The sequence below is a fragment of the Coenobita brevimanus genome, chromosome 52 (assembly GCF_032717465.1).
Source record: "Coenobita brevimanus isolate Jiangsu-jjx chromosome 52, ASM3271746v2, whole genome shotgun sequence".
In the NCBI taxonomy this organism is placed as follows: Eukaryota; Metazoa; Arthropoda; class Malacostraca; order Decapoda; family Coenobitidae; genus Coenobita; species Coenobita brevimanus.
This window is the reverse complement of record NC_137005.1, coordinates 24028261-24050339: the sequence shown is the minus strand read 5'-3', so window position 1 is coordinate 24050339 and position 22079 is coordinate 24028261. Positions and strand designations below refer to the sequence as shown.

General features: G+C 41.9%; 1 protein-coding gene across 1 annotated transcript in view; it reads right to left on the bottom strand.

Annotated features, from left to right (window-relative positions):
• Nucleotides 1-16582, bottom strand: part of LOC145400510 (uncharacterized) — a 63203-nt gene extending 46621 nt beyond the window's left edge. Inside the window, exon 1 of the mRNA XM_080273033.1 lies at nt 16420-16582. Coding sequence (XP_080129159.1) covers nt 16420-16582 — 163 coding nt within the window. The remainder of the gene's footprint in view (nt 1-16419) is intronic.
• Between the last annotated feature and the right edge of the window lie 5497 nt (nt 16583-22079).

The window sequence follows — 22079 nt, the reverse complement described above, 5'->3', positions numbered from 1 at the left end:
TTCATGTCTTTTGTGTTGCAGGAAGGGTTCAGTTTGCTGGTGTGGGGAGCGACGATATCTAAGCTACTTTGTAAAATATCTAATCAATCATGCATTGGGGACGACGCAAAGAAGCAGACGCTATGAAAAATAAAAAGAATTGTGGGAAGTTGAAAATGAAACAGGGTAGACAGTGGTAACGCTAATAATAGTGGCGATAGTGATGAGGATGAGGATTGCCAGTAATGATGACAGTGGAGGTTAAGATGGTGATGATTTTGGCATTGAAATTGATGATGATGGTTGTTATGAGGGTGACAGTGGTAGTGATGGCAGTGGTAGTGCCGATGATTATGGTGGTTGTGGTGGTGGCAGTCGTGATGGTGGTGGTTGTGATAGTGGTAGCTGTAACCGTAAAAATGATGACGATGGAAGTGATGATTGTGGCTGTTGTGGTAATGAAAGTGATGAGTAATGATGACAGGGCAGAGGTACTGGAAGTGGTCGTTGTGGCAGTGATAATGACTATGGCGACAGTCATGATGGTGACAGTGGTGGACAAACAGCCGTATTCTCGCTGCAGTAGATATCGTAGCTCATTGTCCTTTGCGTCATCATCATCATCATCATCATCATCATCATCATCCGGACCTCCTGTCCCATCCAAGGGCAGGGTGAGGAGTAGCAATGTCCAGACAGTACAAACTTGCCCAATCCAAATAGGAAACACTTCCATTCACTCATCATTCAAAGCCCCCGGAACCCTGGCTCTACCGGATAGGCCAAAAAACATTCACCACATTCTGCAGCTTTACCCAAACGTATCCGATTGAGTCAATCCGGACGCTGCCATGTTCACAAAGGGTGCCAAAATCCCTGATCTTGCATTTCTCCTCACATCATTCATCCAGTCAGCTCGATCTCTTGTCAGTCCCCTAGCCTCACCGACTTCCAAACCTCTCTTCCTCAAACACTCATCCACCATATCTCTCCATCTTCTTGGCCTACCTCGCCTCCTCCCTCCTTCAAATTCGCTCAGATATACCTTTTTCACCACTCTATTGTTATCCATTCTTTCCACATGACTATACCATCTCAGAACACTCTCTTCGATTCTGGTGTCCACCGACTTCCCCACTCCACACCTTTCACGAATAACACTATTTCGTATCCTATTCACCCTCTGTACTCCACATACATTCCTCAACAGTCCCATCTCCACTGCTTTTACTCTTGACTTTTCATTTTCATGCCACACCATAGTCTCACACCCATATGTTAGAGTTGGCACTAACACTCCCTCATGTAAGCCTCGTGCAGCTGCAACACTCAAGCCTCTGTTTCATATCAAGGCATTCATTGCACCAGCTACTTTTCTTCCTTGTGTCACTCTACTTTCAACTTCTTCTGCACAGTTTCCTCTCTTTTCTATCTCTGTACCCAAGTATTTAAACTCTCTCACCAATTCCAGTCTCTCTCCATTCAATGTGACATCACACTGTGAGTCCCCTTCTCTCTCAATAACCATCACTTTACACTTCTTTACATTTACTCTCAAGGCACGATGCTCACAGACATCAGCAAAATTCTGCCCTAGTCTACCAAGTTCCTGTCCGGTACTTCCAAGCAGTACTGCATCATCAGCATACAACAAATTTGAGATATTCCATCCATCACCATTCATTACCAACGCCATCCCTCTCTCCATTACTTGTGTTTTCACTTCTCTCATTACCCCATCCTTATATACAGTACATTGAACAACCATGGGGACATCACAAAACCTTGTCGCACACCCACACCGATCGTGAACCATTCACTTAGACGCCCATTAACCCTTACACATGCTTCGCTACCATCATAAAAACTCTTGACAGCACCTAGCAGCTAGCCATCTACACCATATATGCGCAAAACTTTCCACAATCCCACTCTCTCTACTTTGTTGTATGCTTTTTCCAGATCCATGAATGCCATAAACACCTTATGGTCCTTCTCACAAGCCTTCTCTGCTATCTGTCTCACTGCAAATACTTGATCCACACATCCTCTGCCGCTCCTAAAGCCACCCTGTTCATGACTCACCAGGACTTCTGATATCTCTCTTACTTTCTCTATAATAATTCGTCCATATACCATCCCTACCACACTCAATAAACTTGTGCCACGATAATTCTTGCACTCACTTCGCTCACTTTTATTTTTGTACAGGGGCACAATCACAGCCTTTTTCCACTCTGCAGGCACAGTTTCACTCATCCATGCCTTCTTACATACAGTATCTCCAACAAGCATTTCATTACACTCTTTCCGCTACACTTAAGCATCTCTGCATACACCTCATCAACCTCATTAAATGTCCTTTGCAAAACTCTCTCTCTCTCTCTCTCTCTCTCTCTCTCTCTCTCTCTCTCTCTCTCTCTCTCTCTCTCTCTCTCTTCTTTTTTTTTTTTTTTGTGGGGGAGGGGACACATTCATGCCATCTTTTGTGCAAATCAATACACACTAGTCCGATAATTAAAGACCACCATCATTTCCAAAACACAGAATGGTCTCCACACAGCTGCGGTACACCGACATAATTCTGTGCAAAGTGGCATAATTAACGAGCAGACAAGATCCTAAAATTTGTGTTCTTGTATTGTCTGACCTTTAATCCCATAAATCCCTCTGAAGGCCTAAATCCAAACAATGAAAATGCTACCTTGGGATCTTTGCCAAAGAAGCAGTTGTATCAAGTCTGCAAAGAACTGATGAAGAAAGGACGGAATTTCGGCATATTCAAATTTGTCCAGAAGAAATACAAAAATGTATATATATATATATATATATATATATATATATATATATATATATATATATATATATATATATATATATAAAAGCTGGAAAATGCAATATGATCTCCATCACAGAATCGAAATAATAATTTAAAAAAGCACAAATGAGAACAGTAAGATGTAATATGCCAAGTAAATAGTTAACGAGCAGGTGCTTATCCCAACGTGAATGAGACACAGGCGTCTAATAAAACTGTCAAGCTATTTTAATATATTTCATAAAGCTGTAAGTTTGTTTTTCTCTATACACAGCAACACTGCAATGTCCATACTTCTGTTAATGTCATAAGAAAGTGAAAAAACGAGAGAACTGTAACAAACTTACTGTACGATTTAATTACTCCGTTTTAAGATGACCTGTGTAGAAGCTGAGATGCTAATTTAGTCATAAAGTGAAAAACGAATGAGGAATGACAAACTTACTATGTGGAAGAACAGTTAATCACTCTCATTTAAGATGACTTATGTAGCGGCTGAGATGATGTCTGGCTACCTCAGTGAACAGCAGTGAAAACAGATTCTCTTCCATACAACTTGGCCTAAAATCGCCATCTCTTTATGCTGAATGCCGAGTTCTAACAATACATTAACACTAGAATATGATGCTAGTCACGAAGACGCGTTTTGTATTGGACGCGTTTTTGTATTATCCTTCACTACCAGTACTAAAATAAGGTGTAAAACTTCGAAAATATAGGCCAAGTTATAACAAAAATATAGTCGGCTTTAACGAAACTATGTGGAAGAGAAGTTGATCAGTTTTCAAGGATACTAAGTAGAGGTGGAGGGGAGGAGTGGATATGCTGGCAGAAAAGAGGTAAAACTTTGGTCGTTTTTCACCAACTTGGCTCAGATTTTCGTCTATTTGCAGTTTATTTATTCTGCGGCTCTACAATATTTTCATAGCACTTCTTCGTGACAAGTGCCCTTCTCGAGTGTTAGTCTATGTGGCTATAACTAAGGCATTCTTGATGGAAAGAGGGCAATTGTAGACCAGTTAGAATAAAAAGAGTATAGTAGGCTTTAATATACTTACTATGGAGAGGGAAGGTTAATCGGTTTTCAGGGATGCTTCGTAAGAGTGATGATATGTGAACAGCTTGGTGGAGGAGCGGTAACCTGGTCCACCCAACCTTCTCTACTGATATGAGTAGGTTACCTAACAGTACACACCTCCCTTCCTTCCACCCCCCTTCTCTCTCTCTCTCTCTCTCTCTCTCTCTCTCTCTCTCTCTCGATCAATCGATCTATCGAGCAGCTACGTAGAGGTACAAAAATCTCCACTCAACGTCATGCTCCTATGATTCATTTTCATTTAATAATAATAATAATAATAATAATAATAATAATAATAACAATAATAATAATAATAATAATAATCCATCCATCCATCATCTAATCCTACGTTGCCCCATGAGGAGCGTAGGAGCCCGGGGCTAGGAAAGTTGGTCCTGGCATTTAAGATGAGAGTGAATAATAATAATAATAATAATAATAATAATAATAATAATAATAATAGTAATAATAATATTAGTAATAATAATAATAATAATAATAATAATAATAATAATAACAATACTAATAAAAATACATTTAACATTCTCGGGCACCTATGACTCACCCTCAGCTAAATGATTGTGTTGACTATATTATAATGCTAGATTTGATGCGTACATGAGAGGGTTACCTTGATCTCGCCCACGTTAATAATAGTGATAGTAGCAGAAGAAGTAGTAGTAGCAGCAGCAGTACTAGCAGTAGTAGATGTTGTGTTGTTGTTGTGGCCCTAAGTTCGCCAGAAACGTAAACCCCCTCAACAGCCCACCATCCTCCTTTCGCGGGAGAAGGAGGATGTTCAGAGACGTTGTTTATTATCGGGCAGTGGAGCCGATCGTTTATATCAGTGCCACTGTAAGAAGGTGTCCCTTTCCAACACCATCCGCGTTAGTAAAGTGGCAAAGCAAGGGGAGACCGAGCTGACACTGGGCCATTGCTAGTCTCGTTGCCTTAGGAGATTTTGCAACATTTCAACATTGATTTGTAGTGCATGTTACACCTCAACTCTTTCGCCTTCATGTGGACGTATTGTTAATCTACTTAACCTGCCGGTGCTGTGAGAGGGAGACCTTCTCTTGGTGGCACCGATAAACTAACGAGGCTCAACTGCCTTGTTATACAGATATCCTCCAACTACTTCCTTGTCCCCCGAAAGAAGGAGGATGGACCGGGGCTACTACTACAATAATAAGAACTGCTACTATTACTACAACAATAACAACAACAAGAACTACTACTTCTGTTGATCCCCCACTCGTCACTTGCAGGACAACTCAAACTCCTGGGTGATTTTACGGATATGTACTGTAATTACACAGGTTGAACACAGACCCAACCCCCACCACGCCTGCCTTGTCTCTCGGCAGAAAGCCGGCCCGCCCCTAGCTCTCCCTCTTGAAAAAGACTATGTAAGCTGAATTTGAACTAGACCAGACTTCAGATAAGGGATTTAGGTCGCGTACACCCTGTTGAGAACACTTACAGACTACTGATAGAACATACATACATACTACTGGATTACAAGTAGTTACAATTTTCCCTTCCGCTATGGAAAAATTGTCTCGTGACACAATTGGGTTAATATTCAGTAAGTAGCTTAGGTACACAGTGGATGGAGGAATCAATGAATAATATGGTAAGAGTGTAATTGGACAGATAATATAGTTAACTTCTGACTACATGGGAGTATAATAATGGAAGATGAAGAATATTGTAATGCAAGCAGTTGGATCCAATAGGGAGAGAAATATATTTACAGTACATGGCCATGTTAAAAACTTAATGAAACTGATGACAAGTATTGAGTGTTAAATTAGAATGTAATTAATGCATTTTAATGTAATAAGTAATTAATTAACAAGGCATGGAGTATGTGATAAGTATAGTACGGTAACTGTAGGAACACCTAGTCTATAATTCTTCACAAGTTCAGAGTTGTAGTTCAATATTTAGGTTAAGTATTGGAAATTATAGTAATATATGTCATCATGAACGTATAGCAGTTGAGTACTGTTACATAGCCTATGGTTTCATCATCCTTTGTGTAATTTTAATGCACAGTTGCTGCATGTTTGATCACGAGCGTGTTCTGCCTCAGTCCCCCCCTTTTACCGTTATAGTAGAGTAAGTCGTTCTCTCTGTTATACTTTGCGGGATTTGCAGCTCTCTGTCCCCATGGCTTCATTTGTGCGTCCTTCTTACAAGTTGTATCAGGCTCTGCTGGCCCCTATATAATGAGCTCAGTCTCTGCATCATTGCCACTTAGATCTGCTCCTCATTTTGTTCACATCTCTGTCCTCCCCTGTACAGATATTATTATTGTGAGTGCTCAAGAAGTCTCCAACCATCTAGCAGCTGTGTGTAATTTGAGTATAACTGTTGTTGCATTTTTTCTTGTACTGTATAGCATAAGTTTAATTTGTAGGCCTAGTGAAGTTTTTGTAATTCGTGTGGGGTTCTTTATGTCAGTCATTTTTGATAATAGTTTGTATCTGTAATTATTTATCTGGCATTCACTGAGTATTATCTGGTATCTCATTTTATCAGGGCTGACTTTGATAAATTTATTCTTGCTAATTTCGTGTTAATAGAGGCTATTGCAGTTAACCATATATTTAACCTGTTTTTGCCATTACATTATCCTTATGAGTCCTGAATGTTTTGTTGTTAGTTTGAGCATTAAACTTTAACTTGTAATTTTACCTAACTCTTTTGTTTTGAACCTGGAACTTTACGGGACAGTAGTGATTTTTAGCATTCTCACTTAAAGTGTACGTTATCTTTCTCTGTTCCGTAAGATAAATTTGGCGACCTCGCCAGGATATTCAGGATATTATCATAAGGATATTGCTTGATATTTTGTGACTGTTACTTATTAATTATGTCTACTATTACTACACTTGATGAAGCCAAAGTTTTTTTGTCAAATGTGCAAACAGTGTTGGATATAGAAAACAGAACAAAGAATGAACTTAAGCTTGTTGCTCAACAATTGGGAATTGCTGTTCGGTCTCATCATTCTAAAGATCAAATTGTTGACATGATTAATGAAAGCTTGTTTAGTGTGACTCCTCCAAATGAGCAAACGCAGATTGAATTAGCTAAGTTACAGCTAGCCCTGCAGGAGGCCCGTTCTAAAGAGGCTGAGGCACAAGTTGAAATTGCTAGGATTCAGGCAGACCATGAGTATCGCATGAAACAAGGTGGAACTGGATCATCTAGCTCTGATGATTTTGATGTGGCTAAAAATGTTAAACTTGTCCCTCCTTTTAATGAATCTGATTTAACAAAGTATTTTCAGTTGTTTGAGAGGGTAGCTACAGGTTTTAATTGGCCTAAGGAGTATTGGCCAGTACTCCTTCAAACTGTTCTCACCGGTAAAGCTCAAGTAACTTATGCATCTTTGCCTCAGGATCAGTCTGATAATTATGATGTAGTTAAGAGCTTGATTCTTAAGGCCTATGAGCTTGTTCCTGAAGCCTATAGAGTAAAATTTAGGACAACTTACAAGCAAGATAAGCAATCCCATGTTGAGTATGCAAAAATCAAAGAAGATTTGTTAGAGCAGTGGTTAAATTCTAAGAATGTGGATTCTGATTTTGACAAATTTAAGCAGATGATTTTGCTGGAGGACTTCAAAAGGTGTATTTATAAAGATGTAAGCCTATATCTTGATGAGAAAAGAATAGATAATTTGTCTGATGCTGCAGTTTTAGCTGATGAGTATGTTCTCACTCACAAGAGATATTCTAGAGAAAAAGGGAAAGCTGAGAGTAAGTACGTTGCCTCTACTCAGAGTACAGGTAACAGGAAAGAGAATAAGGATGATGTTTCTCAGGAAGTAAATACCAGCTTCACCTCTAGATTTCAGAAAAGTAAATGTACTTATTGTAGTAAGCTTGGTCATACTACGGAGAGATGTTTCAGGAGACAGCGTGATGTGAACAAAAAGGAGTCTTTAAATATTCAGTCAATTGGTCTAGTGTCCACTCTTGAGAGTTCCCAGAATTCTTTAACTGAGTTAACTGAACCTGCTTTGAGGGGTAACTTAAATTCTCATGATGGAGCTCCTCTTTTGAGCAGTAACGTGGGTGACACTGTCAAGAGTTCATGTGCTAATTTCCTGTCTGATGGTTTTGTCAGTCCTCTGGACAGTAATGACAGGAAATCAGTTAAAATATATCGTGATACAGGTGCTTGCCAATCCCTTATGCTGACCAGTGTTCTAGGCTCTAATTTTAATTCCTCTGATGAAACTGTAATCTTACAAGGTGTAGGGAATAATTACTTCTCTGTTCCTCTGTGCAGAGTGAATTTAGAGTCTGGTTTTGTTAATGGTTCTGTTATGGTTGGGTTGGTTGAGACACTCCCAATGTCAGGTGTAACTTTCTTACTTGGAAATGATATTGGTGGAAGTCAAGTGTGTCCAGCTCCTCAGTTGTCTAGTGAGCCAGTGGCTGCGTCCCAGGATTGTGATGTCCCTGATGTGTTCCCTGCATGTGCTGTCACTAGGGCTAAGTCTAAAGTTACTGGTGATTTAGAGGATAATGATGATGATGATGTTATCCTAGCTGACACTTTTCTTGCTAATTTGGACCACTCACCAGATGAGGCAGTACCCCGTAGTGTTGATAATTTGTCTCGTCAAGAGTTGGTTGAGTTGCAGGTTGCTGACCCTGAGTTGAAAGGTCTAGCTAACTCTGCTTGTAGTGAGGAAGAGTCAGCTGGTGCTTCTACTTGTTATTATGTAAAGTCAGGAGTACTTATGAGGAAGTGGAGACCCCCAGCAGCATCAGCCGACTGTGAATGGGAGGTTGTACATCAAGTTGTCATCCCTCGTGTTTGTAGGCAGGATATCATTCGAGTGGCTCATGATTCCAGTTTGGCAGGACACCTTGGAGTGAGGAAGACTGTGGCACGCATTTTGAAACACTTCTACTGGCCAGGTATCTTCAGGGATGTTTCCTGGTATTGTAAGTCTTGTCACACCTGTCAAGTTGTGGGGAAGTGTAATCAGACCGAAAAGGTTGCACCTTTAGTTCCCATTCCTCCTTTTGAGGCGCCTTTCACCCGTGTGTTGGTGGATATCGTGGGCCCTCTTCCTAAGACTTCTTCAGGATTTTCTTATGTGTTGACCATGATTAATATGGCTACTCGTTATCCTGAAGCCATTCCACTTAGAAACATCTCAGCAAAGAACGTGGTTAAGGAAATGCTAGGGTTCTTCACAAAGTTTGGTCTGCCCAAGGAGGTACAGTCAGACCGAGGAAGTAATTTCATGTCAAATGTTTTCAAGCAGTCTCTGAAAGAGTTGGGCATCACCCAGATCACGTCTTCAGCTTACCATCCCCAGACCCAAGGAGCGTTGGAGAGATATCATCAAACACTCAAATCGATGCTCAAGAATTACTGTTTGGAACATCAGAAAGACTGGGATAAAGGTCTTCCATTCGTTGTGTTTGCTGCAAGAGAATCTCCAAATGAATCACTGGGCTTCTCACCTTTTGAACTACTGTTTGGCCATAAAGTAAGAGGACCCCTTAAGCTACTGAAGGAATGCTGGCTGTCGGAGGAAGATGACGTCAACCTGCTGGAGTATGTGATGAATTTCAAAGAACGGCTGTCCACTGCTTTACAGCTGGCGAGAGAGAATTTAGGAGCTGCTCAGGAGAAGATGAAGACTTGGTATGATAAGAAGTCCAGGTTACGCCACTTTCAGCCAGGAGATCAGGTTTTGATTCTGCTACCAGTTCATGGGCAACCTCTTCAAGCCAAGTTTAGTGGTCCTTATTTCGTGGAGAAGAAACTCAGTGATGTCAGCTATGTCATCGCCACACCAGATCGTAGAAAGAGCAAGCAACTATGTCACATCAACATGCTAAAGTTATATCACAGGCGGGACGAAAATAATCCAGTCTGCACTGTAGCTGTTCCACCCGAGTCTGCAAGTGAAGCTCTCCCATGCAGTATGAGCCTGAGTGATAGTTTGGGGAAGAATCCTGATATCATGAATGATCTCCAGACTAAGCTTTCTCATCTACCACCCAAGGAAAGGCAGGAGTTTTCGGCATTACTGCAGGAGTACCCGCAAGTGTTCCGTGCCACTCCAGGAAGAACCACTGTGTTGATGCATGATGTCGATGTTGGAGACGCAAAGCCAATTAAACTGCCTCCTTACCGTGTGAACCCAGTGAAAGTTTCTCTCTTCCAGGAGCTTGGCTACCTGTTTCACCACAAGATGATTGAGCCCTGTCAGTGAGTGAAGTTCTCCTGTCAGTCTAGTCCCTAAGCCACGTGGGTCACAGAGGCTTTGCATCGACTACAGACGTGTTAAACAGATAACCAAAACACACACTTACCCTCTCCCTCGTGTGGAAGATTGCATAGGCAAGATCGGAAAGGCTAGGTACATAAGTAAGTTTGATTTGTTAAAGGGATACTGGCAAGTACCTATGACTGAACGTGCTAGGGAGATCTCATGTTTTGTAACACTAGGAAAGGCTTTTGCATGTTCTGTAATGCCGTATGGTATGAAGAATGCACCAGCCACATTTCAGAAGCTCATGAATGTTGTAACAGAGGGTTTGGCAGGGTGTGTTGTTTATATTGATGATGTATTAATCTTCAGTGACAACTGGAAAGATCACCTATGCCATGTCAGTAAATTTCTTGACCGTTTAGTTCATGCTAATCTTGTAGCTAATTTATCAAAGTGTGAGTTTGGTCAAGCTAAAGTTCAGTACCTTGGGTATGTAATTGGTGATGGACATGTTGCACCACCAGGAGCTAAGGTTCAGGTTATAAGTGATCTTCCCAGACCTAAAAGTAGGAAAGAGCTACAAAGATTTTTGGGAATGGTAGGTTATTACAGGAGATTTGTTCTTAACTTTTCTATTCTTGTATCACCACTTACAGACCTACTGAAAAAGGGAGTTGAATTTGTCTGGACCGATAACTGTGAATCCTCTTTCAACAAACTTAAAGCTATTCTATTAAGTCAGCCAGTGTTCGCTACTCCAAATTTTGCTAAGCCTTTTAAGATGGCTGTTGATGCAAGTGATACAGGAGCTGGGGCTGTTTTGCTGCAAGAGGATGATCAGGGTATTGAACATCCTGTATCTTATTACAGTAAGAAGTTCACTCCACCTCAAAAGAACTACTCAACTATTGAGAAAGAGCTTTTGGCCTTGATTTTGGGTTTACAGCATTTTTCATTTTATTTGTGTTCTGGTTTTGACCCCATAGTCATTTATACCGATCATAACCCACTGAAATTCCTTAGTAAGTTTAAAGATAAAAATCAGAGATTGACAAGATGGAGTCTACTTCTTCAGGAGTATTCATTAGACATACAACATGTCAGGGGAAAGAAAATGTTATTGCAGATTGCTTATCTAGACTTTAGACAGATTGTTTTAGAGTAATAAGAAATTTCCTTTGTAAATTTCTTTTTTCTTTGTGGGGAGGTGTTACATAGCCTATGATTTCATCATCCTTTGTGTAATTTTAACGCACAGTTGCTGCATGTTTGATCACGAGCGTGTTCTGCCTCAGTCCCCCCCTTTTACCGTTATAGTAGAGTAAGTCGTTCTCTCTGTTATACTTTGCGGGATTTGCAGCTCTCTGTCCCCATGGCTTCATTTGCGCGTCCTTCTTACAAGGTGTATCAGGCTCTGCTGGCCCCTATATAATGAGCTCAGTCTCTGCATCATTGCCACTTAGATCTGCTCCTCATTTTGTTCACATCTCTGTCCTCCCCTGTACAGATATTATTATTGTGAGTGCTCAAGAAGTCTCCAACCATCTAGCAGCTGTGTGTAATTTGAGTATAACTGTTGTTGCATTTTTTCTTGTACTGTATAGCATAAGTTTAATTTGTAGGCCTAGTGAAGTTTTTGTAATTCGTGTGGGGTTCTTTATGTCAGTCATTTTTGATAATAGTTTGTATCTGTAATTATTTATCTGGCATTCACTGAGTATTATCTGGTATCTCATTTTATCAGGGCTGACTTTGATAAATTTATTCTTGCTAATTTCGTGTTAATAGAGGCTATTGCAGTTAACCATATATTTAACCTGTTTTTGCCATTACATTATCCTTATGAGTCCTGAATGTTTTGTTGTTAGTTTGAGCATTAAACTTTAACTTGTAATTTTACCTAACTCTTTTGTTTTGAACCTGGAACTTTACGGGACAGTAGTGATTTTTAGCATTCTCACTTAAAGTGTACGTTATCTTTCTCTGTTCCGTAACAGTACACTATAGTTGATTTCACATAAGAAACACTATCTTGCTGTAGCCAACAGTCCTTGATCATATGCTGGCACTGTGGCTTCCCTGGTCACCGTGAATCGAGCTGTTCTCGCAAACATGGATGAAATCGTCGGGAGTCGCGTCACCGTACACCTTCCAGATCATGACGTCCTTATTGCAAATATCACAAAGACTCAACCACTCATACCACAGAAGAATGTCGTTACCTTGCACGTCATCTGGCCAGGGAAAACCACCGCGACATTCGAAAACACCCAACGTAGAAGATACCAAAAACGATGAGCTACCCCTCAGTATTGTTTGTATATTAGATTATTTAGGGGTCATTGTTCATGGAACTTGTGATCAGGTAGATGTTTCACTTTTTATGGATTCAGGTTCTGACGTCAACTTACTATCTCAAGAGGCGTTAGCAAGAATTCAGTGTAAAAGATCGAAACGATTTAGCTTCCTTGAGCCCTCAGATCGAAACCTATGCACAGTGCATGGACCATACTTAGACATTAAAGGCAAAACCCAGCTTCAAATTTCTTTGCATGATTTGGCAGACCCATTCATTTGCTGATTTTTATGTTGCACTCTGGATTAGCTGCCCCGCCGATGTATCACACGGCGTTCAAACGATGGCAGACGAAATATCAATGCGTTACTAGCACAAGGGGGAGTCATTATTAAAGGTTCGTTTGTACCAAGTATCCCAGACCATGCTTCACAGTCACTAGTAGACACAATTATGACCCCTCCTAATGATCCATCATCAGATCCATCCTCTACTTCTCTGCCTGATCCAGTTACTTCTCTGATCATCATAATGATGAACTGCGCTCATCCATGCTTAATCTTGGTGAGCCATCCTGTGGCACTGAGCCATCATTGAACTCATCATTACCTGCCTCATTACCCCTAGCAGACCTCATGCAGTCCTCTACAACAAACACGGCAGTGACAAAACAGTGCACAGTTTTACCCCCCAGTGGATACAGTAAAGTTACTCTGAGGATTGCTGGGTCACCTAGTGGTGTCACTGTTATTTCTCAGCCTGAAACCTGTCGTGTTACAGGCTTAACCCGCCGCGTCCCGGCAGATTTTCCACCAATGACCCCCGCCCCCCCATCCCAGCAGATTTGGGATTTTTTTTTTTTTTTTTTTTTTTTGGCTCGAACCTCCACTTTTGGTGAGAAACAATGGAAAATCACCAAGAAAGTAGTCACCGGGGTCTATAAGTGGCCTACACAGGTATTCCTTCCATACACCCGGTACTGTGTTCTATGGAGGTGCTCTGCGACTGTCACGTTTTCTATGGTAGGGCTAAGTACGGAAAACCATTCAGAATATTTTGATATTTATTTATTACAAACAAAAAGACATGTAGTACAAGAGTATTTTGGTTTTTATACAAAAATAAAGGTGAAATAAGCATTGTTCCATTGGGCGAACCTAGTTAAATTGTACCCCAATTGGTCAGTGATGATTCGCTAACATTGTTGTTTCAACATACATTTCATTTTTTTCAACTTGCATAATAGTTTTCCAATAACATTATACTAGTTTCCACTTTATATAACTATTATCACATATTTTCAGCCCTTACGATTGTATTCAGCATAATGTTAGCGTATATTTACATAGTGAACGCACTCACTATGACTGTTGTTTCAACATGCATTTCATTTTTTCAACTTACATAATACTTTTCCACTAACATTATACCAGTTTCCACTTTATATACCTGTTATCGCATATTTACAGGCCTTATGATTATATTTAGCGTAATATTAGCACATATTTACATAGTGAGCGCACCAGCTATGCCTGTTGTTTCAACTTACATTCTATTTTTCCATTTACATTATAATTTTCCACTAACATTACACTCATTTCCACTTTATATAACTGTTATCACATATTTACGGGTCTTACTATTATAGTGAGCGTCAGATTATCACATACCGGGTATTTACATAGTGCGCAAACTCGCGATGACTGCTGTTTCAACTTACATTTTATTTCTCAACTTATACTTTTACACTTACACTATACCAGTTTTCACCTAATATCACTGTTATCATTTACTTACAGACCTTACTATTATAGTGAGCATCAGATTATCACATATTAACAGCACTTAGAGCGTCATATGGCAAGCACACACAGTATCAGTAATGCATTAATATGTGGTATTCTTTGAAGCAAGGCTCAGTGCAAAAGCCAATGTTGCAGTCCACACGCTCGTGCCTCGTGTCTTTTCTTTGAGTGGTTTCTCTCACTCGGGACCTACTACAGACGTGACACCACTGCTGGGGTCTAGGGCGGTTCGGTTGAGGAGGTAAGGTGCTGGGGAAGTGGCATGTGGTGAGGCGTAGGGGAATCTGTGCAGCAGTGGCAGGGCGTTGGCGGTGGTGGGGCCTGTCCTCTGCATATTTTGTGATGATTTCACGGGACGGCTTCCTCACAAACCCCTCGAAAGTCTCTGAGGTTCCCGTTGTCGAGGCATGGAGGTAGTGGCAGTTCAGGACCATGATATCAAGCAAGTGGAAGAAGAGCTTTTTGTACCACTTCATCGTGGTCCTGGCACACTCCACACTGGAAATCATGGAGTCGGACTGATCCACTTGCCTCATGTTGATATTGTAGTCCAATACCGACTCAGGTTTCCAGACGTGGCACCTCCTCTCGCTGCGGTAATCCACGGAGTCTGTGCGGTGCATGAGGGGGCGGTGTACCATCAATAGGAGGGAAACTTCCCTGTTGTGGTTCCACAGGGTGGTGAGGATGTTATTTGCCTTGAAAAAAAACACCTCATTCTTGTCAAGTTTCCTCCCAACCTTGACCATATGCCGACGGTTTGTCTTTACTGCACCACGGACTCCGGTGTCATGCAGGTGTAGGTTCTGAACGAGAAGGGGGCTAGTGTACTAGTTGTCCAGGTACAGCACATGACCATGATGAAGGTACTCCTCTATCATTGTCTTTACCACAGCCCCTGAGAGTCCAATACTTTGAACTTCTATTATGTCTGTCTGTGCGCCCGTGTACAAGACTATGTCTTGCACATAACCAGTCTTACAGTCACACATAACAAAGATCTTGAACCCAAAACGGTGTCTCTTGCTGGGTATGTACTGGCGAAAAGAAATATTGCCTCTCCACAACACGAGACTCTCGTCTATGACAAGGTCTCGATAAGGATAGAAGGATGAGTGGAACATTTCCTGCAGGTGATCTAATACCAGCCTTATTCTCCTCATTCTATCAGTGTTATTAGCATTAGCAGGATCGTCAGCATCATAAAAGTGGAGATGGCTGAGAATTTGCTGAAATCGATTCTGGCCCATTACTTTCCCAAAGAAAGGTGTGGTGATTATAAGGTCCATAGACCAGTATGCCAGAATTTGTCTTTTCCGTACAATATCCATCAAAAGAACCAGGGCTAGAAAGATAAACATCTCACTTATGGTAACTGGGTAATCATACTGGAGGGAGCACCTGCTTCTCCTACCTTAACACTCACTTTCATGGCACTGGCTGCTTGCAAAGGTGTTAGTCTGTTCCACAATCCAGTCTGTTCCACAATCCGCTCTACAAACTCCTCCCCAAAGAACAGGTGGAAGAAATCCACCCTGGTGGAGCCGGCATGGATTCCTGGAGCAGTGCAGCCAGACTGCCACTCCTCAGTGAAGGGGTGAATGATGGGAGTGAAATTACTCCCATCTTCCCAGTCCCACGACACACTACCCTCTCCAGCCTCATCCCCATCATTGCCTTCATCGGGGTGGGGAGGAGAGGGTGGTGGGGAAGGTTGGAGAGGTGGAGAGTGGCACCCTTCCCCACACGCACTCCTTTTCCCTCTCTCTTTTCCTTTCCCCTTTCCCTTCCCTTTCTGTCTTTTCCCCACATCACGGGGCTGTGGGGAGGAAGAGCGGGAATATTGTGGGATGAAAGATGTGCTAGGGAGCGGCTCCTCTTCACCTCCCCGCTTCCTCACACCACGTGCTTGCGCTGCCTCCCTCACACCATGACTTTCACTTTCACCACTCATTCCTGCCACACCACTTTCACTTTCACCACTCACTACCTCCACACCACTCCCGCCTTCCCCATACAAAACACTAGGCCCATACCTGATTCTCCTCCTCGCCATCCCCTCAGCTCCCCGCAGCGAAATCCTTTCTCTCCCTAGCCACAAGGTAGCACCACGTCCCATGGCTCCTTCCTCGTCCTCGTCCTCGTCCTCCCTTTCCTCTTGGGGCTGGAGAGAGGTGCATGCACGTGGTTTGGGTCCAGGCAGGTCTTCTCTAACCTCACGATATGTCACGTAAAGCTGCTTCCTTGGAGACGGTAGATCCTTGTCATTGCTGCTTGTTTCATCCTCGGGAAGCAAGTAATCCTTGTCCGCCATGTCAGCATCAAATGAGGAATCACTGTCACCCATGAAGGCATCCAGGGCGGCTTGAATTTCAGTGTCAGAGAGACCTCGGTGCGCTATGTCTATTCAGGGTCACTGCTAACAGGTGAGTGACCGAGACAAGGGAGCGCGTGGGTCACGCAGGGTTGGGGAGTGTCCCTGCCTGGTGGTGGGTTGTGGAATGTGTCCTGTGCCTACGTACCAAAAATCACACACGAGATTTGAAAAATGTGCAAATGATGGACCTTGCAATTGCAAAACATATGGGCACGTCGTCAGGTGTCAGCGTAACAAAACGTGGTGCCGTATCCATATGTTGTCGGGACGCAGCTGGTTAAGTTATGAGTCTGCAATGAGCTCTGTGTCAGACGATGGTTTATGCTATCTGTACTTAGCCAACACTACTAATGCCCCACTTTAAGCTGCATACTGGGACACAGATTGGTGATTTTTTTATACACCCAGCAGCCGTATGTGTCTACCAAGACTTCCCACTCTCTGTTGCAGATGTGTGCCCAGTTGTTCAGTCCTCTGACATTACCACCCCATCTAATCTTGAATCTCATGTGAAACAGAGTGATTATCCTGTGTACAGGAGTCAGTTGCTTGATCTCTTGCAAGACTATCATGATGGAAAAGCCCTACCCAGTGAGAACATGGGCAAAACTAACCTTATCAAGCACTCAGTTACATTACAGCCTGAGGCTCAACCAGTATACCTCCCTGCCTATCGTTTACCTCACAGTCAGCGTCAATAGGCTGATCGTCATATTCATGAAATGTTGGAATCTGACCTTAACGAACACTTTGACAGTCCATGAAACAGTCCATTATTTCTTGTTCCAAAGAAAGGTGATGAGTTGCGACCAGTCATAGATTACAAACGTGTAAATGCACTGACTGTTCCAGATAGATTCCCAGTTCCTGTACTCACTGATTTGTTGGAATCCTTAGGAGAAAACAATTGTGTTTTCTCTTTCCTAGATCATCTGAGTGGCTACTGGCAAGCAGAAATGGAGGAATCATCTCATCCAATCACTGCCTTTAGCACCTTGTCCAGTCATTACCAATTCCATTGACTCCCATTTGGCCTGAGAGATCCACCATCAGTGTTCATGTGGCTAATTCATACAGTTTTCCTAGCATGATAGGTCACTCAGTCTTTGTTTATCTTGACAAGGTAATAATCGCTAGTTGCTCTGTAGAGGAACACTTAGAGGAATTGGCCGAGGTATTCACTAGGCTCAAACAAGCTGGACTTAAAATCAAACTGTCAAGTGTTATTTTTTTTACATAAGAAGCTACAGTTCCTAGGACATGTCATCGATGCTCACGGAATTCGTACATCAGATGAAAAGGTCAATGCAGTAACAAACTTCCACAGTAGAGATACAGGTCGTAGTTTTCTCAGTCTTAGTTTCTACTATTGTCATTTCATCAAAGGGTACGCCCAAGTTGCTGCACCTTTAACGAAACTGTCAAAGAAGGACGAGCCTTTCTTGTGGTCAGATGAACAAGCTACCGCATTTTCCACCCTGAAAACTGCTCTTGCACAAGCCTCCGTCTTGGCGTTCCCTGATTATTCAAAACCATTTCTGCTATATACTGATGCTTCTGGAGTGGGCCTAGGTGCTGTTCTCATGCAAGATGACTCCGAAGGAAAGAAACGTGTCATTGCCTATGCCAGGCGTGTGATAAACCCCACGGAAAATAATTACAGTGTAACCCACTGCGAAGCCCTAGCCATGGTCTGGTCCCTGAAACATTTCTGCGACATCATCTATGGTTTCCCTGCTCATATCCAAACAGACCATCTTCCTCTGTGTGACTTGTTTTGGGGACATAACCTTGCTGGTCGATTTGCACATTGGGCAGTTACTGTTAATGACTATAATCCAACTTTTGACTATGTTCCAGGAAAGTCAAATGTAATCAGTGATGTTTCTCACCATGTTGCCAGTCTTGATTGGTTGTGATGTAAATTTGCTGTTCAGTATGACACACTCCATGGGTTCCAGAATGTTGATGGTCTATTGTCTCAGGTAACATATTTTCTTGAGTCTGGTGATGATTCTTCCTTGTCAAAGTTACCAGTTCCTGTGTCTGATTTCTTCCTCAATAATGACTTACTCTACAAAAACTTGGTATTCTCGGGTAACAATGTGGCTTATTGAAAATTTAAGCAACTAATCATTCCAACAGCCTTGATTCCTGCTGCCCTTCATTTAATCCATGACACCCCTCATGCATCACTCCCGGGTAAAGACAGAAGCTTACGACAGGCATGTCTTTTATATTATTGGCCCACTATGCGAAAGGATGTAGAAGAGCACTGCGATGCATGTTTATCGTGTGCTCGTAATAAAGGAACAACTGGTCAACCTGTTCATACTGTATACTGCAATACCCAATACCGTCAAGTCCTTGGTAAACTATCTCCCTTGATCTTCTGAAGCTACCACGTACAGAATTTGAACTAGAACGGACCTTAGGTAAGGGATTTAGGTCACGTACACCTTACTTAGAACACTTACAGACTACTGATAGAACATACGTACATACTACTGGATTACAAGTGGTTACAATTGTAACCACTTGTAATCTAGTAGTATATAAGTATGTTCCATCAGTAGTCTGTAAGTGTTCTAAGTAGGGTGTATGTGACAGGGTTGGTGGCGGCGTATTTGTAGTAGAGGGTAAGGACAGAGGCTGTGATGAAGGTTGTGGAAAATCTTGAGAATCACTTGGGGAAGATGAATTTAAGGTATCTGATGTCAATTTATCTGGATTGTCTGCAGCAGTTGTAGGGTTTGTATAGGTGGTAGTAGGTGTGGTGGGAGTAGTAACAGTAACAGCTGAAGAAGTCAAAGGAGTTGCTTGAGATTTAGTGAACGATTTACCACTACGGAGGTACCGGTACGTTACACCATCATCACCTACATTACCATCATTTTCACTGCCATATTCAACTGGGGACATATCTGCTCTCTTAAAAAAACTCATCAACCTGCTGCATGCCAGTGCTGTTTTAAAATGGTCTGACATAAGTCCACGGCCAGTGCTAGCGCCATTTTAAAATGGTTTAAATTAAAAAACTTCACTGTGACCGCATTTTTCAAGATTCGCAGGTAAAAATTCGCAGGCATGTAAAGTAACTGTTCCTCTACCATTCCCCAGGCTGTCAAAGCCATACGCTCACTCGCTCACCCCCTCACGCTCGCTCTGCCTCACTCTGCCTGTGTGCCTCACCAAGTGCTGTACAGAGTGAAGGCATTTGGAAATATTTTCATGTAAGTGTAAGTTGTAAATATTTTCTTGTAAGTGTAATGACTATATAGCGAAGTCAAGTTGTAAATACCTTCTTGTAAGTGCCAGGACTGTATGTAATGAAGTCAGGTTGTACCTATCTTCAAGTAAGTGTAAGATAATGCATTCACAGTGAGAAAGACATGCAAATTATGATAGATGCTGAAGTAATAAGTAATCAGAAAAGTGTACTGAACATTGCTATACCTTCCAAGCATAAATACCTGAGTATATCTTACACAGAAAATGGCTTTCTCTCACGTATGTGGTGAGCATGAGAAAGCGGCTATACCTGTACACGAGTATGCAGGACTCAATAAAACTCATTTCCGAGCCTCGGTGAGCATTTTAATGGCAATATTCATTGTTTCCACATCAAAAAAAGGTCAAAAAATGACCAGCACTAGGGTGACCCATAGGGCTAAAAATAGCCAGCACACAGCGGGTTAATAGGGGAGGAAAGGAAAAAGATAAATAAATGAATGAATGAATGAATGAATGATTGAAAATACTTGTAGTATATGATGAAATATGGTTTATATAAAATGAATGTGAATGGGATTAAATGAGTTGTGTACAGCAAAACCTGAAGGTAACTTAGAGAAAATGGAACCGAGTAGAAATGAGTGAATGAAAAATAAAAAATGAAGAATGTAATGTAATGAACAGAAGTAAATGAATAATCTGATCACAATCGATAGAGATAGCATGCCATCTCTATAGAAAGGAATGGAGTAGCTTGATGAAGATAAGAAAATATATGAATATTCACATAAATAATATTCACAGTACGTTGTAAGAAGAAACATGGTATTCACTAGAGGGCAGAGCAGTGTAGTTGCGGCAACCTCCTCCCACCATGGAAGGCATTGATTGGGCAGAGCAGATTGTGACGTAGCTGGGAGGCAATCAGTCACCAGGTGAGGCAGGAGGCAGATTTGAGAGGAAGACTGTGACGTAGCCCTCCGTGATTGCCCGTGCTCCCTCTTTTGTGACATCAGGATGATTTGTTGTGGGGTGGGATGACTTACCGAGCTTGGTGACGGTTGGGGTTGCTCACTGCAGTGGGGGAGGTTAGGGGTTGCTCACTGTAGTGGGGGGGTTTGGGGCTGTGAGGAGCTAAATCACGAAGCCCGTGGAGTGTGGTAATGTAATGATGGGTTTTACAGGACTGGCAGTTTGGGCAGGTAGTTTGAGGTTAATGGTGGAGGACTTACTGGGGTGGTGGCAGCGTAGTGGCAGGTGAGGGTTGATACAGGTTGAAGGTATTCCCGTAGTAGAACTACACCAAAACTGTAAAGAGGCTGGAGGCTGGGGGGCAGGAACAGCCTGTCGTCGTAGAAGGTACGGTATGGTACCGTGGGCAAGAGGGCAACTGCACAAAGATTGCCCACAGAAGACGTGAGAGGACTTTATCCCACTCGCTATCCACCAATTGTTGATCCCCCAATCGTCACTTGCAGGCTATCTCGAACTCCTGGGTGATTTTACGGATATGTATTTACATAAGCTGAACACAGATCTTGCCTCCACCACGCCTGCCTTGTCTCTCGGCAGAAAACCGGTCCTCTCCTAGCTCTCCCTCTTGAAAAAGACTATGTAAACAGAACTTGAACTAGACGAGACCTTAGGTAAGGGATTTAGGTCACGTACACCCTACTTGGAACACTTACAGACTACTGATAGAACATACATACTACCGGATTACAAGTTGTTACACTACAAAAACAACAACAACGACAACAACAACAACAACAACAACAACAACTACTACTACTACTACTACTACTACTACTACTACTACTACTACCACTTACTGCTACTACAACTTCTCAACAAGCTACTGCAAAACGATTTATTAGATAGCTGAGTGATATTCTAGTAGTCAAATGGTGTAACGTTATCTCCATAATCCTTCTGGACGATCTGAAATATCCTATTCCAAGTGAAAATGTTTTCACTTAGTGTGAATGAAATACTATAGAGTTTTCATTATTTTTCTTTATTCTGCTTCTTCTTTTTCCCATTCTTCTTCTTCTTCTTGTCCAGTAATTACCTGTCTGTCTGGCCGAGTAGTTCCATCAATCGCAGGCAAACAACCATCCTTCTTGTCTCAATTTACATTATATCGAGGATGTAGCATATGAGAGAATATTAAGGTATGGCGTCCAAAACAAATCGCTATGAAAGAGATGCTACGAACCAAAGTATACCGTTA